Source organism: Zingiber officinale, chromosome 6B (genome assembly GCF_018446385.1).
Source record: "Zingiber officinale cultivar Zhangliang chromosome 6B, Zo_v1.1, whole genome shotgun sequence".
In the NCBI taxonomy this organism is placed as follows: domain Eukaryota; kingdom Viridiplantae; phylum Streptophyta; class Magnoliopsida; order Zingiberales; family Zingiberaceae; genus Zingiber; species Zingiber officinale.
In genome coordinates, this window is record NC_055996.1 from 99,626,459 (window position 1) to 99,642,220 (window position 15,762).

Here is a 15,762-nt window from a genome sequence, read left to right on the forward strand (position 1 = left end):
GTGAAAACAAAACTGAAATCATATTAGAGAGCATACCTGAAGTTACTTGAATGAAAAATACTGGAATGGTCTGGGTTGTAGAATCCTTCAGTTGATCCCAGTGCTAGTCATGCCTCACTTCTCGGACAATTAGTCGAAGCTGAATGGCAAGAAAATGAGTGGACCAGCAACAAATAAAGGTTTGATCGTGATGGTTAATTTGGATTTCGAACCAAATTTTGGTTCCTTCCCTGCAATTCTGCCAATTCATCTCCACTTGATTCCGCTCGTCAAAATGAAAGGGTAAACACAGAATGGGAGTGCTCTTATGTAGATTTGGAATCATTCCGTAAACACAGCATAAGAGTGCAAGGTTAAGAGTGCAATAGCTGGTCCCATTCTACAACAGCTTCTACAGATCAATAAAAATATTTCTCGAGGGTCAAACAAACAAAGAAATATAGAGTTATTAACTAGACAATGCACAAGAATTGTCACTGATCAGATTCGTTCAAGATAGAAAAGAGATCCATTTTTAAGGCTGCTTTCTGGTTTTATCACTGGAGTTGGAGTTAGAACATGAGGAACAGTCTTGAACAATTTGGCACCAACGAATCTTTGTTGCTCTTCTCTCCTTTGTCTCTGAGAGACAGCACTTTCAGAAAAAACTTCTCAGATGCTGCTTTTTTGAGCTAAATTCCACTAGTAAACACATTAACAAAGATAATTCTCAAAGATCAAACATGTAAACTTAGCTTCTAGTTTGGGTAGAATGACGAAAGGTCAAATTCTGTCTAAACAAACATTGACAATTGACATAGGCAACCAGAGATTTGCAGCATTGCATTTAGCAAAAGGTAAAACGTTTCTGAAAGAACTAGTTTGGAATTAACTAAGACCAGATACAAAACACTGAAAATAGATGCATTGTGACAAAATTTAAGTATTGAATAGTGTTTACCTTGCTAAATGAGTGGCAAGTATCTCCCTGATCCTTTGTCCATTCTCATCATCCTTCCCATCGAAATTTGGAAACTCTTGCTGCACCGCACTAGTGTAAGTTCCATCCGCCATGAAGTCACCAGACTTGATGAGGAAGTTGTGAAGCAAACAGCTTGTTACCACCACATAGGGCAGAGCCTGAACGCACTCCTCCTTCCAGCTTGTGGGTAGAAGCCGCCATTGCATGCGAAGTCGCGCGAAGGCCCTGTTCACCAGCTCCATGGCGCAAGCGTGGAAATGGTTGAATGTCGCAGCTTTGGAAGAGTTCGAGCTCGACTCGCCATCTCTGTATGGTGTCAGCAACCAGTGTAGAAGAGGGCAGCAGGAGCCACCCAGCAAATACTTAGGCAAAGAGCCCCCGTTAAGCTCCCTGGTGGACGAAGCAGTTCCCAGCAGCAAAGCTTGAGTTTTGGAGAGCTTCGATTTGGTGACTATCTCAGCAGGTGTGGTCGATCCGTGCCACCCGACGGAGATGTCAAGAAACCTCCCTTCCGAATCCACCAAACCCTGCGCGACAATGGATCCTCCTCGTGCGGTCCCTTCGACGGTGAATCGGGTGAAACCGAGCACGCCACAGCAGTTGGGCAGCGACAGCCGATCGAACCCACGGACGACGCGTTCGAGGTCGGAGGAGAACTCGAAGAGGTGGCCGAGCCGGTCGACGGCGGCTTTGCAGACCTCGTAGAAAGAGCGGCACGCGGCTTCCTGCGAAGGGAGGCCGAATCGGTGGGCGACGGCCCGGTATGGAGCGGCGTGGGCGAGGCGGAAGAGAGCGGCGCCGAGCTTGACGTCAGCGGGAACGGAAAGGTCCGATTGGAGGGCGGGGTAAAGAGACTGAAGGAGAGCGCCGAAGGATCGCTTCGACATGCGAAAGGACTCGGCCCATCGGACATCGTCGACGGCGGCGGAGGCCAGGAAGCGGGAGAACCAAGGGGCGGAGGGAGGAGGAGGCAGATCGATAGAGAGAGAATGGGGAGGGAGGACGGACAGGAGTCCGGAGAGGGATTCGGCGGCCGCGGCGATGGAGGAGTCGAGATCGAGATACTGGGAAGGGAGGAGGGCGAGGTCGGCGGAGGAGCGGAAGCGCAGGGAGCCGGACAGCGCGGAGGAGAGGATGTCGAGGAAAGGGGTCAGCTCCTCAGCCGTAAGAGGCGAAGGAGGGTTCTTCGTGACCGGTCGGGAAGGCGTCGGGGGAGCGGCCGTGGAAGAGCGGCGCTTGCTACCGCCAACCATTCCCCTTATTTTTGACGCACCGGCCGTCTCGGACCTTTCGGTGATGGGGACGAGCCATTTCGAGCCAGTTACAAATGCAGTAACCCCCGTCGATGTGGAAATTACTAAATTATATAAGATAATTTAATTAAGGGCAAAACTAAAAAAAAACGCCACAAATAATCAGATAAACATCTTTTTTCAATTAAAATCAAATGAATGCGTCAACTATCTGAAATATTTCTAGACCCATTTTTAGATTGAAGTTGAATTAGTTGCTTGTTAACTTTCCCAATATAATAGATACTACAATAGTATATTCGGAACTCTCTACCTTCTAAAGTGAACATAATACCTTCTAAAGTCAGAACTCTCTACTCCCATAGAATTGCAGAATGGGCATAAGCCTAGTATATTCGGATTTGGGTGGTCTAGCATATGAGAGACACTGATAAGTTGGGCAGGAGTTCACTTGTTTGTGAGTTATCCTAGAGAAACAAAAGTAGGTTTATAGTCTTAAAATCAGAAGGTCATTATCAATGACTGATTTTTAGAAAATGACTATATGCCCATAAGAAAATTTGTTCTTAAGGAAATAATAGAAGACATGTCTAAACTAGTACCAACTGTACAAGATGAGATACCACAAGGAAACTGCAACACGTATCACAAATGATACACAATTGCAGAAAGTGCCTTGTCGTAGTGGGAGGGTTGATAAGCAACCTAAAAGGATTCATGTTTTGGGAGAGTTTTTTGACTTGATCCCTGGAGGACATGAACCTGATCTCCGGACATATGACGAAGCACTCCAAGATAAAAATGCAACATCTTGACAAAGAGTAATGAATAAAAGAATTAGAATATATATATTCTAATAAAATCTGGAAGCTTGTAGAATCACCAAATGGTGTAAAAGCCGTTGGGTATAAAAAGGTCTATAATAGGAAAAGAGGGATAGACAGGAAGGTAGTAACTTTCAAAGCAAGGCTTGATGAAAAAGGAAACTTTTTCACTGGTAGTCATGCTTAAGTCTATCCGGATTCTTTTATCTATTTGGCAAGAGGATGTCAAGACAGCATTCCTTAATGGAAGTATTGAAGAAAGCATCCATATAAAGCAACCAGAAGGGTTCATTGCAAAGGGCTAAGAGCATCTTGTGTAAGCTCAATCGTCTGACTGAGGCAAAGCTTCAAGGTCTTGGAACATCCGGTTTATCAAAGTAATCCAGATCTATGGATTTATTTAGTAACTGGATAAGTCTTGTGTATACAAAAGGTGTGATGGAAGCGTGGTGGTATTTCTTGTACTATACGTAAATAACATTTTTGGTAGTTGAAAACAATATCAAAATGTTGTCAGAAGTAAGGGTATGGTTGTCCAAATAATTCGATATAAAGGACTTGGGAGAATGTATATATTTCTGAGATCAAAATAATAAGGGATCGAAAGAAAAATATATTTTACTTATCCCAAGCTTGATACATCGAAAAATCCTTGCTCGTTTTAAGCATGCAAAACTCCTCGAAAGGTTTCTTACTTTTTAAGGATGGAGTAACTTTATCTAAAGATATGTCTCTGTAGACATCAAAGGAGATAAAGGAAATTTAGGCAGTTCTTTATGCTTCGGCAGTTAGACAACCTAATGTATGCTATGCACGAGACCAGAAATATATTTTGCCAAGGGCATAGTTAGTAGATATCAAAGTAACCCTAGACAAGGACATTGGACTGCAATAAAGCATATAAGTACCTTAGAGGCACTAGAGATTATATGCTAGTTTACAAGGCAGTTATTTTGGTCCCTATGGGTTGCATGGATTTTGACTTCCAATCGGACAGGGACAATATTAAGTCAACCTCGGGGTTTTGTGTTTACTTTAGGAGGTAAAGTCATAACTATGGAAGAGTGATAGGCATAGGTGTTTATCTGGACTCCACCATAGAAGCTTAGTATATGGCAAGCCTCTAAGGTAGCCATAAAAGCTGAATGACTCAATAACCTCAAGATAGATTTAGATATGATTTCTGGTTTGTCCAAAGATTATTACAATTTGTTGTAATAATGTTGGTGCAGTAACAAACTCGAAGAAACCATAAGTCTATGAGGCAAGTAAACACAATAGAGCGCAAGTACCACCCAATACGAGAAATCGTATAAACAAGGAGAAGTTGTTGCCGCCTAGATTGCATCAGATGATAACCTAAGGTCCTTAAGGCAAGAGCTTTTGAGAGGCATGGGAATCAGATGTATGGCAGCAGATATGGCAGCTTAGTCTTTTAGTATAAGTGGGAGATTGTTAGAGTGTATACTAAAAGCCTAGCTTTTGGTATAAATATTTATCTAGAAATAAGAATCACATTGGTCAAAAGTCTACATTTATGATAAATGTAGTTGCTCAATTAATTTATATTGTAGATAACATGGTGTGTGGTGTCACACACAGAAGATCATGTTATTGGTTCCTTATAAATTATAAACAGTAGCTCACGACCAAGATGGAAAGGAACAAACCATTGGAAGGTCGTAGTGTAATTAGGTATTAGTATATCTTAACTATATAATTACACTAGTACACTTAGAGTGTATTGAGTAGGACCATTTGAGGTCGTTCCTTTTATACTGACTTTATAAAGGAACAAAGACCTCAGTTATTATGGAAGTGTGTGCTCTTAATCCTAATATAATAACAAGCACATATATTTGATATTTATTTCTTTAATTCATCAATGGGTGAGATTTAGTTCGATGAATCAATAAGCCCGATAAGTTGGGAAATGATATCACTTATAGTGTGTGTTGTTGATTATAGAAGGAAACTGTGTCCTAGTAATCTAGGTTGAGAATGTCCCCAAGAGGAGCTCATAAGGATTGTCATGTTAAACCCTGCAGGTGGACTTAGTCCGACATGACGATGAAGTTGAGTGGTACTACTCTTGGAGCTAGATATTAATTAAGTGAATTGTCGAACTTACTTAATTAGTGGACATTTGTTATCTTAAACACAGGGAGACTAACACACTCATAATAAGAAGGAGCCCAAAATGTAATTTGGGATTGGTGCGGTAGTTCAATAATAGTTCTCTAGTGGAATGAATTATTATTGATAAAATTAAGTTGTGTGTTCGGGGCGAACACGGGATGCTTAATTCTATCGGGAGACCAAAACCAATTCCTCCTCTCGGTCCCTATCGTAGCCTCTAGTATATAGAGATTTATACCCACCGCATACCCACCTTCTTACCCATCCAATGGGGCCGGCCAAGCTAGCTTGGAACCCAAGCTAGGGCCGGCCAAGACCAAGTGGATGAGTTAAGTTGGTGGCCGGCCAAAGCTTGGGTCCCAAGCTTAGGTGGCCGGCCACTAGAATATTAAAAAGGATTTTTATTAAAATTATTTCTTATGTGGATATCATGTTTTAAAAGAGAGTTTAAAAAATTAAAAATTTCCTTTTATAGCTTTCTACAAAAGATTAAGAGAAGAGATTAATCTCTTTCCTTATTTGTAGTTTAAAAGGATGGTTTTAATTTTTGGTAAAAACTTTTCTTATTTGTAAATCATCTATATGTTTAAAAGAGAGTTTAAAATTTGAAATCTTTCCTTATTTGTTGATTAAAGGAGGATTTTAAATTTTAAGAAAACTTTCCTTTTTAAACATGTTCATGATTTAAAAGAAAGTTTAAAAATTAGATATTCTCTTTTATAAGTTTCTACAAGAGATTAAGAAAAGATTTGATATCTTTCCTTATTTGTAGATTAAAAGAGATTTTAATTCTTAGAGATAACTTTCTTTTTATCCACATGTTTAAAAGAAAGATTTTAATTTATTAAATTTCCTTTTTATAAACCAATCATGAAGGGATAAAAATTATTGAGAAATTTTATAAAATTCCGGAAGCAAATAAGGAAGTTTTAATTGGTGTTTAAAATTTTATTTGCTTGGAGTTTTTTATTGTGGGACCATTATAAAATTGAGAAAGGAAATTATTTTTAATTAAATAAATTTTCCTTTTCAATGGCAAAAGAATTAAGGAAGTTTTATTAAAATTTCCTTATTTGCCAAGATCAAGGATTATAAAAGAGGGGGTAGAGGAGGCTTCATGGCTAACGAATCTATTCTATTTTTCTCTCCCTCTTTTCTTCTTCTTGTGGCCGGCCCTAGCCTTTCTCCTTTCTTCTCTTTTGGTGGCCGAACCATACATCTCTTGGAGCTCTTGTTGGTGGCCGGACCTAGGAAGGAGAAGAAGTAGAGGAGGAAGCCTCATCTTGAAGATCCCTTGGAGTATTGGTGGTGATCAAGTTCTTCTTCCTTGGAGGTGGTTCTTCTTGTGGCCGAACCTTGCTTGGAGAAGAAGAAGGTGCGTGGTGGTTCTCGTCTCGGAAGATCGTCGCCCACACGACGTCCGGGATAAGAAGAGGAATACGGTAGAAGATCAAGAGGTTTTTCTAAAAGGTATAACTAGTAGTTTTTCTTTCCGCATCATACTAGTTATTTTTGGAAATAATACCAAATACAAGAGGCTTACGTTTCTAGTGTTTCGAATATGGTTTTTCGAAGTTGTGTTCTTTTGTTTCTTTCTTTTCCTTGTGATTTGATTGTTCTCTTTGGTTAACCTAAAGTTATTTTAGGAAATTAAATATTAGCTTTCTATTAAAAGGTTTTGTCTAGTCGGTGGTGGTTGCTCCCATATCCAAGAAGGCCATGTGCCTCGCCACGTCAGTACTGGGAACCTTTTATGGAAATTAATATTTAATGGAATTAATAACTTAAGGATACTTGGGTCAAACGTGTTAAGTTCCGCAGGAGATCCAAGTTAAAACCTAAAAGAACGAATAGATTAAGTTTTGGATCAAACGTGTTAAGTTCCGCAGGCGATCCAAAATTTAATTTAAAAGAACACATGGTAGCTAGGAAAAGGTTCAGACCTTTGTACAGTGGAACCTATAGGTTTTCCGAGTAGCAACCAACAATTGGTATCAGAGCTAGGGTTTTGCCTCTGTGTATTTGGTATTAGTTTAATTATGCACATGTCATACATAATTTAGGCAGGATAATAGTAGGATGTGCTAACTTTGTGGATGCAGGATCCAACTATTATGGCTTATAGTTTTATGTGTGTGATTGGACCCTTGGACATGTCAAGGGCATTTATATGTGTGTGCATGATTGTATTATAAAATACAGCAGGAGCTGTATTTAGTTTTATTAGAATTTTATTTTTGATCTAGATACATGTACATTCCTTTTATGGAATATAGGATCAAAATGTAAAATTCTATTTATGTCGCGGATCGAATCTTGCAAAGCGTGGAACCTTCTAAGGACCAGAGGCGCAGCGGAACTAGGAGCAAGATGGATGCGACAGCTAGACCCGGTGGCGGTGGCCAAATATGGCAGCAGCTTGGGATGACAACACACGGAGGACAACTAGAGATAAAAGCCATAATAGTTGAAAATTAGATTTTCTATTTATTGCTTTTATATTGTGCTGTGTGTGCATGTTAGTATACATGACTAGTAGGCTAGCATAGTTAAAATTCCTCGTTTATAAATAACTAAGTGGGAGAGGGATTTTTAAATAAATCTCATGGTCTCCATTACTGGTTTGTAAGTGATGCAAACAAGCTTGCGCGTTGGCTCTGAGTGCCTTCCTCCATATGAGCTAGTTTGCGGATCACTAGAACATACTTCCAATTTTGGATGACTATAGGAAGTTAATTAAGAGCGTGTGATCTTCCCCAACGGAAGGGGCATAATCTTATTAATGGACTTAGTGTCAAGTAATGGTATACACTTAGACACATCTAATAGTATCCTCCCCATCGGAGTCACTGCTATTATTTGTGTGACCAAATAAAACCAACTATTAATTTGTCATAAAACTAGGTTGACAAGATAATAAAATTAAAGGGTTAAAACCCCTCTTACAAATGATTGATTTTGTATACGTCCACACTAACGTGGCATACAAAATTAACGGTGTTTGAGATAATTTTATTTGTCATAAAGTTACGTTGACAAGATAGTTAATGGGTGAAAACCCTCCTCTTACAAATGTTGATTTTGTATACGTCCACACTAACGTGGCATGCAAAATGCACGGTGTTTTGAGGTGTTGGTAAATTTAAATAGTATTGTTAGAGGAATCAATATTATTTTAAATTTAGAGTCTTGACCAAATATTTGATTAAAGATAGACCAACTATTTTATTCGTCATAAAGTAAGGATGACGAGATAATAAAATTAAATGATAAAATTTCCTCTTTGAATTTGTATACGTCCACACTAACGTGGCATACAAAATTCATGGGGTTTTTTTTTAAGGTGTTGGTCTTAACCAAATATTTTTGTGATTCTTAGGATAATGGTCAATCCCTAGCTGATATACTTAGTGGTCCCAATTATAAATGATTGGAAATAGGATTTGGACATTAAGGTAGACTGTTCTTTTAGAACTAAGAACAATATAGGTGTATTTTATTCATTAGTTGAAACATGTTTAGTGGAATTATCTACCGGTACCTGGTGTGTAGATATGTGAGCCACTGATTCATTGCAGGGTTCCAGGAAACCCGACAACTAAATAAAAATAAAAAACACCGTCCACATGGGCACTACTGCAAAAGTAGCAGCTATTGCAGTGGGAGAGGTTTATTCTCTAATGAGAATAAAATTTGGATTATTAGTAATTGTCTTTACGTACTAAGTTTAGGAAGAACCTGATTTCAGTTTCCAAACTATTATAGAATAGATATTGTGTCTATTTTGATAACAAAGCTGTTATCAAGAAAAATAGACAAGTTATCGATTCTGGTTGACAATTTATAATCCAATAACTCCCACGATGTAATAAATGGAAATTATAACACATCTTCTAACTTTAAGAGGAAGCAACCTTCGGAGATGAACCAATTATATCTTTGGCATCTAAGGCTAGGTTATATTAACTTGAGTAGGATTCATTGGTAGCTGATGAACTTTTGGGTTCATTAGTAGTGGAAATCTTTCCAACCTGCGAGTCTTACTTGGAAGGAAAAATAACCAAGAAGCTTTTAAGTCTAAGGGGTATGGAGCCAAAGATATGTTGGAATTGGTTCATTCTGATTTATGTGATCCTATGACTATCCAGGCAAGAGGTAGTATCGAATATTTCATCTATTTTATAGATAACTATTCAAGATACAAATACATTTACTTAATGTGCCGCAAGACTAAGTACTTTGATTAGTTCAAAGTGTACAAGGCTGATGCGGAGAAACGTCAAAGTAAAAGTATTAAGACACTACGGTGAGATCGTAGTGGCAAGTACCACTTGGGAGAATTTAGGAGTCAAAAGTAGGGATTCAATCCCAACTAACTACACCTGGTACACCCCTACAGAATGGTGTAGAAAAAGGAAGGTATAAGGCTCTTATGGAATAATTAGATCGATGATGAGTTATTACCAAATTTGTTTTAAGGATATACACTAGAAACAGAAGTGAACATAATACCTTCTAAAGTCAGAACTCTCTACTCCCATAGAATTGCAGAATGGGCATAAGCCTAGTATATTCGGATTTGGGTGGTCTAGCATATGAGAGACACTGATAAGTTGGGCAGGAGTTCACTTGTTTGTGAGTTATCCTAGAGAAACAAAAGTAGGTTTATAGTCTTAAAATCAAAAGGTCATTATCAATGACTGATTTTTAGAAAATGACTATATGCCCATAAGAAAATTTGTTCTTAAGGAAATAATAGAAGACATGTCTAAACTAGTACCAACTGTACAAGATGAGATACCACAAGGAAACTGCAACACGTATCACAAATGATACACAATTGCAGAAAGTGCCTTGTCGTAGTGGGAGGGTTGATAAGCAACCTAAAAGGATTCATGTTTTGGGAGAGTTTTTTGACTTGATCCCTGGAGGACATGAACCTGATCTCCGGACATATGACGAAGCACTCCAAGATAAAAATGCAACATCTTGACAAAGAGTAATGAATAAAAGAATTAGAATATATATATTCTAATAAAATCTGGAAGCTTGTAGAATCACCAAATGGTGTAAAAGCCGTTGGGTATAAAAAGGTCTATAATAGGAAAAGAGGGATAGACAGGAAGGTAGTAACTTTCAAAGCAAGGCTTGATGAAAAAGGAAACTTTTTCACTGGTAGTCATGCTTAAGTCTATCCGGATTCTTTTATCTATTTGGCAAGAGGATGTCAAGACAGCATTCCTTAATGGAAGTATTGAAGAAAGCATCCATATAAAGCAACCAGAAGGGTTCATTGCAAAGGGCTAAGAGCATCTTGTGTAAGCTCAATCAGTCTATGGACTGAGGCAAAGCTTCAAGGTCTTGGAACATCCGGTTTATCAAAGTAATCCAGATCTATGGATTTATTTAGTAACTGGATAAGTCTTGTGTATACAAAAGGTGTGATGGAAGCGTGGTGGTATTTCTTGTACTATACGTAAATAACATTTTTGGTAGTTGGAAACAATATCAAAATGTTGTCAGAAGTAAGGGTATGGTTGTCCAAATAATTCGATATAAAGGACTTGGGAGAATGTATATATTTCTGAGATCAAAATAATAAGGGATCGAAAGAAAAATATATTTTACTTATCCCAAGCTTGATACATCGAAAAATCCTTGCTCGTTTTAAGCATGCAAAACTCCTCGAAAGGTTTCTTACTTTTTAAGGATGGAGTAACTTTATCTAAAGATATGTCTCTGTAGACATCAAAGGAGATAAAGGAAATTTAGGCAGTTCTTTATGCTTCGGCAGTTAGACAACCTAATGTATGCTATGCACGAGACCAGAAATCTATTTTGCCAAGGGCATAGTTAGTAGATATCAAAGTAACCCTAGACAAGGACATTGGACTGCAATAAAGCATATAAGTACCTTAGAGGCACTAGAGATTATATGCTAGTTTACAAGGCAGTTATTTTGGTCCCTATGGGTTGCATGGATTTTGACTTCCAATCGGACAGGGACAATATTAAGTCAACCTCGGGGTTTTGTGTTTACTTTAGGAGGTAAAGTCATAACTATGGAAGAGTGATAGGCATAGGTGTTTATCTGGACTCCACCATAGAAGCTTAGTATATGGCAAGCCTCTAAGGTAGCCATAAAAGCTGAATGACTCAATAACCTCAAGATAGATTTAGATATGATTTCTGGTTTGTCCAAAGATTATTACAATTTGTTGTAATAATGTTGGTGCAGTAACAAACTCGAAGAAACCATAAGTCTATGAGGCAAGTAAACACAATAGAGCGCAAGTACCACCCAATACGAGAAATCGTATAAACGAGGAGAAGTTGTTGCCGCCTAGATTGCATCAGATGATAACCTAAGGTCCTTAAGGCAAGAGCTTTTGAGAGGCATGGGAATCAGATGTATGGCACAGATATGACAGCTTAGTCTTTTAGTATAAGTGGGAGATTGTTAGAGTGTATACTAAAAGCCTAGCTTTTGGTATAAATATTTATCTAGAAATAAGAATCACATTGGTCAAAAGTCTACATTTATGATAAATGTAGTTGCTCAATTAATTTATATTGTAGATAACATGGTGTGTGGTGTCACACAGAAGATCATGTTATTGGTTCCTTATAAATTATAAACAGTAGCTCACGACCAAGATGGAAAGGAACAAACCATTGGAAGGTCGTAGTGTAATTAGGTATTAGTATATCTTAACTATATAATTACACTAGTACACTTAGAGTGTATTGAGTAGACCATTTGAGGTCGTTCCTTTTATACTGACTTTATAAAGGAACAAAGACCTCAGTTATTATGGAAGTGTGTGCTCTTAATCCTAATATAATAACAAGCACATATATTTGATATTTATTTCTTTAATTTATCAATGGGTGAGATTTAGTTCGATGAATCAATAAGCCCGATAAGTTGGGAAATGATATCACTTATAGTGTGTGTTGTTGATTATAGAAGGAAACTGTGTCCTAGTAATCTAGGTTGAGAATGTCCCCAAGAGGAGCTCATAAGGATTGTCATGTTAAACCCTGCAGGTGGACTTAGTCCGACATGACGATGAAGTTGAGTGGTACTACTCTTGGAGCTAGATATTAATTAAGTGAGTTGTCAGTAACTTACTTAATTAGTGGACATTTGTTATCTTAAACACATGGAGACTAACACACTCATAATAAGAAGGAGCCCAAAATGTAATTTGGGATTGGTGCGGTAGTTCAATAATAGTTCTCTAGTGGAATGAATTATTATTGATAAAATTAAGTTGTGTGTTCGGGGCGAACACGGGATGCTTAATTTTATCGGGAGACCAAAACCAATTCCTCCTCTCGGTCCCTATCGTAGCCTCTTGTATATAGAGATTTATACCCACCACATACCCACCTTCTTACCCATCCAATGGGGCCGGCCAAGCTAGCTTGGAACCCAAGCTAGGGCCGGCCAAGACCAAGTGGATGAGCCAAGTTGGTGGCCGGCCAAAGCTTGGGTCCCAAGCTTAGGTGGCCGGCCACTAGAATATTAAAAAGGTTTTTTATTAAAATTATTTCTTATGTGGATATCATGATTTTAAAAGAAAGTTTAAAAAATTAAAAATTTCCTTTTATAGCTTTCTACAAAAGATTAAGAGAAGAGATTAATCTCTTTCCTTATTTGTAGATTAAAAGGATGGTTTTAATTTTTGGTAAAAACTTTCCTTATTTGTAAATCATCTACATGTTTAAAAGAGAGTTTAAAATTTGAAATCTTTCCTTATTTGTTGATTAAAGGAGGATTTTAAATTTTAAGAAAACTTTCCTTTTTAAATCATGTTCATGATTTAAAAGAAAGTTTAAAAATTAGATATTCTCTTTTATAAGTTTCTATAAGAGATTAAGAAAAGATTTGATATCTTTCCTTATTTGTAGATTAAAAGAGATTTTAATTTTTAGAGATAACTTTCTTTTTATCCACATGTTTAAAAGAAAGATTTTAATTTATTAAATTTCCTTTTTATAAACCAATCATGAAGGGATAAAAATTATTGAGAAATTTTATAAAATTCCGGAAGCAAATAAGGAAGTTTTAATTGGTGTTTAAAATTTTATTTGCTTGGAGTTTTTTATTGTGGCCGGCCATTATAAAATTGAGAAAGGAAATTATTTTTAATTAAATAAATTTTCCTTTTCAATGGCAAAAGAATTAAGGAAGTTTTTATTAAAATTTCCTTATTTGCCAAGATCAAGGATTATAAAAGAGGGGGTAGAGGAGGCTTCATGGCTAACGAATCTATTCTATTTTTCTCTCCCTCTTTTCTTCTTCTTGTGGCCGGCCCTAGCCTTTCTCCTTTCTTCTCTTTTGGTGGCCGAACCATACATCTCTTGGAGCTCTTGTTGGTGGCCGGACCTAGGAAGGAGAAGAAGTAGAGGAGGAAGCCTCATCTTGAAGATCCCTTGGAGTATTGGTGGTGATCAAGTTCTTCTTCCTTGGAGGTGGTTCTTCTTGTGGCCGAACCTTGCTTGGAGAAGAAGAAGGTGCGTGGTGGTTCTCGTCTCGGAAGATCGTCGCCCACACGACGTCCGGGATAAGAAGAGGAATACGGTAGAAGATCAAGAGGTTTTTCTAAAAGGTATAACTAGTAGTTTTTCTTTCCGCATCATACTAGTTATTTTTGGAAATAATACCAAATACAATAGGCTTACGTTTCTAGTGTTTCGAATATGGTTTTTCGAAGTTGTGTTCTTTTGTTTCTTTCTTTTCCTTGTGATTTGATTGTTCTCTTTGGTTAACCTAAAGTTATTTTAGGAAATTAAATATTAGCTTTCTATTAAAAGGTTTTGTCTAGTCGGTGGTGGTTGCTCCCATATCCAAGAAGGCCATGTGCCTCGCCACGTCAGTACTGGGAACCTTTTATGGAAATTAATATTTAATGGAATTAATAACTTAAGGAGACTTGGGTCAAACGTGTTAAGTTCCGCAGGAGATCCAAGTCAAAACCTAAAAGAACGAATAGATTAAATTTTGGATCAAACGTGTTAAGTTCCGCAGGCGATCCAAAATTTAATTTAAAAGAACACATGGTAGCTAGGAAAAGGTTCAGACCTTTGTACAAAATTTTTGTACAGTGAAACCTATAGGTTTTCCGAGTAGCAACCAACAATAGAAGCTAATAGCTAATTGTTAAAATAGGTAGAAATTAATTACTAACTTATAAATAGTATGATTAAGTTAGGTTAATTTTACTTATTTAAGAGTGATATCAAATTAAAATAATATTTAATGAGCACAACAAACTAAGAGGATTGTATCTCACTCACTACATTATAAATAAGTATTATTTGATCGATTGGTTGTATAGAGGCTAACAGCTAGCTGCTAAAATGTGTAAAAGCTTATTGCTTGTTTCTATGATAGTATGATTAACTTTTTTTGCTTATTTGAGCGTGATAACCTTTTTAAAATAATATTTCAATAAATAAAATAAATTAAGGGGATCTATCACACCAACTAAATTTGAATGAGTATTATATGATCACAAATCGACTGTGTAGAAACTAGTATCTACAATTAGAATCTAGCTGCTAGATTCTACAACAATATTATTAACTTATATTAATTTTACTTATTTAAAAGTGAGAGTGATAATCTAGTTAAAACAATATTTTAATTAACAAAACAAACTAAAATTACTTTATTACACCGACTATATTTGAAATGAATATTATTTGATTACAATTGACTATGTAGAAGATAACAACTACCTATTATAACGTGTAGAAGCTAGCAACTAGTTTATACAATAGTAAAATTAGTTTATGTTAATTTTATTTATTTGAGAGTAATAACCTAATTAAAATAATATTTAAATGAGAAAAATAACTAATGGGACTCTATTACATCACTACATTTGAAATGAGTCATGATTTAATCACGATTGATAATGTAGAAATTAGCAACGAAGTATTACAATAATATTGAATTAAGGGTATTTTTGAAATAAATTATAAATAAGACATCCATTTAATATTTCTCTTAATTTGGGACATATTTTTTAAATTTTCCTTTTAATTAATTAAAGAATTAGAAAAAAATAAATTTTGCTTAGTTTAAAGAATAAAAATTTAAAAGTCATTCTAAATTATGTAAATCATCAAAACATTAGGTAAAAAAAAACTGAAAAGACCGTCTCATTTTCTCAATAATATTCTTATTTTCAAAAGCTACTTAATAACCTCGAGATAATTATTTAGTGACATGACATTTTTTTCTTGATATTTAAAATTGAGTCTCAGTTTTAATAAATTGATGGATGAATTTTTTTTAATAGAAAATTGATCTAAAAATATTAGATTAATGGACTGTCCATTATAAACATTTTCTAATTTACCTTAGTAATTGGTGGAAAATTTCATAGACCAACTAATCACTTTTAGTATTAATCAAGTAAGTTGAATATCTAGTACCAATTTAAAAATAAAATAATAATTACTTATTAGCATCCTTACTTTTATTGTAACAACTAATAATTACTTGTGATGTGGAGGTGTTAGAGGGGCTTAGGGGAATTAGGGAGGATGAAGGGGTATTTTAGTCATT

The 15,762-nt window shown here is 36.4% G+C and overlaps 1 protein-coding gene across 1 annotated transcript; it reads right to left on the reverse strand.

The window, feature by feature from the left end:
• Positions 1 to 342: 342 nt before the first annotated feature.
• On the reverse strand, positions 343 to 2,304 carry LOC121988460 (protein ALP1-like). Its single transcript, XM_042541893.1, has 2 exons — positions 941 to 2,304; positions 343 to 634 (listed from the first exon to the last, which is right to left on the reverse strand). The coding sequence occupies exons 1-2, from the start codon at positions 2,212 to 2,214 to the stop codon at positions 481 to 483; spliced, it is 1,428 nt and encodes a 475-aa protein (XP_042397827.1). The 5' UTR covers positions 2,215 to 2,304; the 3' UTR covers positions 343 to 480.
• Between the last annotated feature and the right edge of the window lie 13,458 nt (positions 2,305 to 15,762).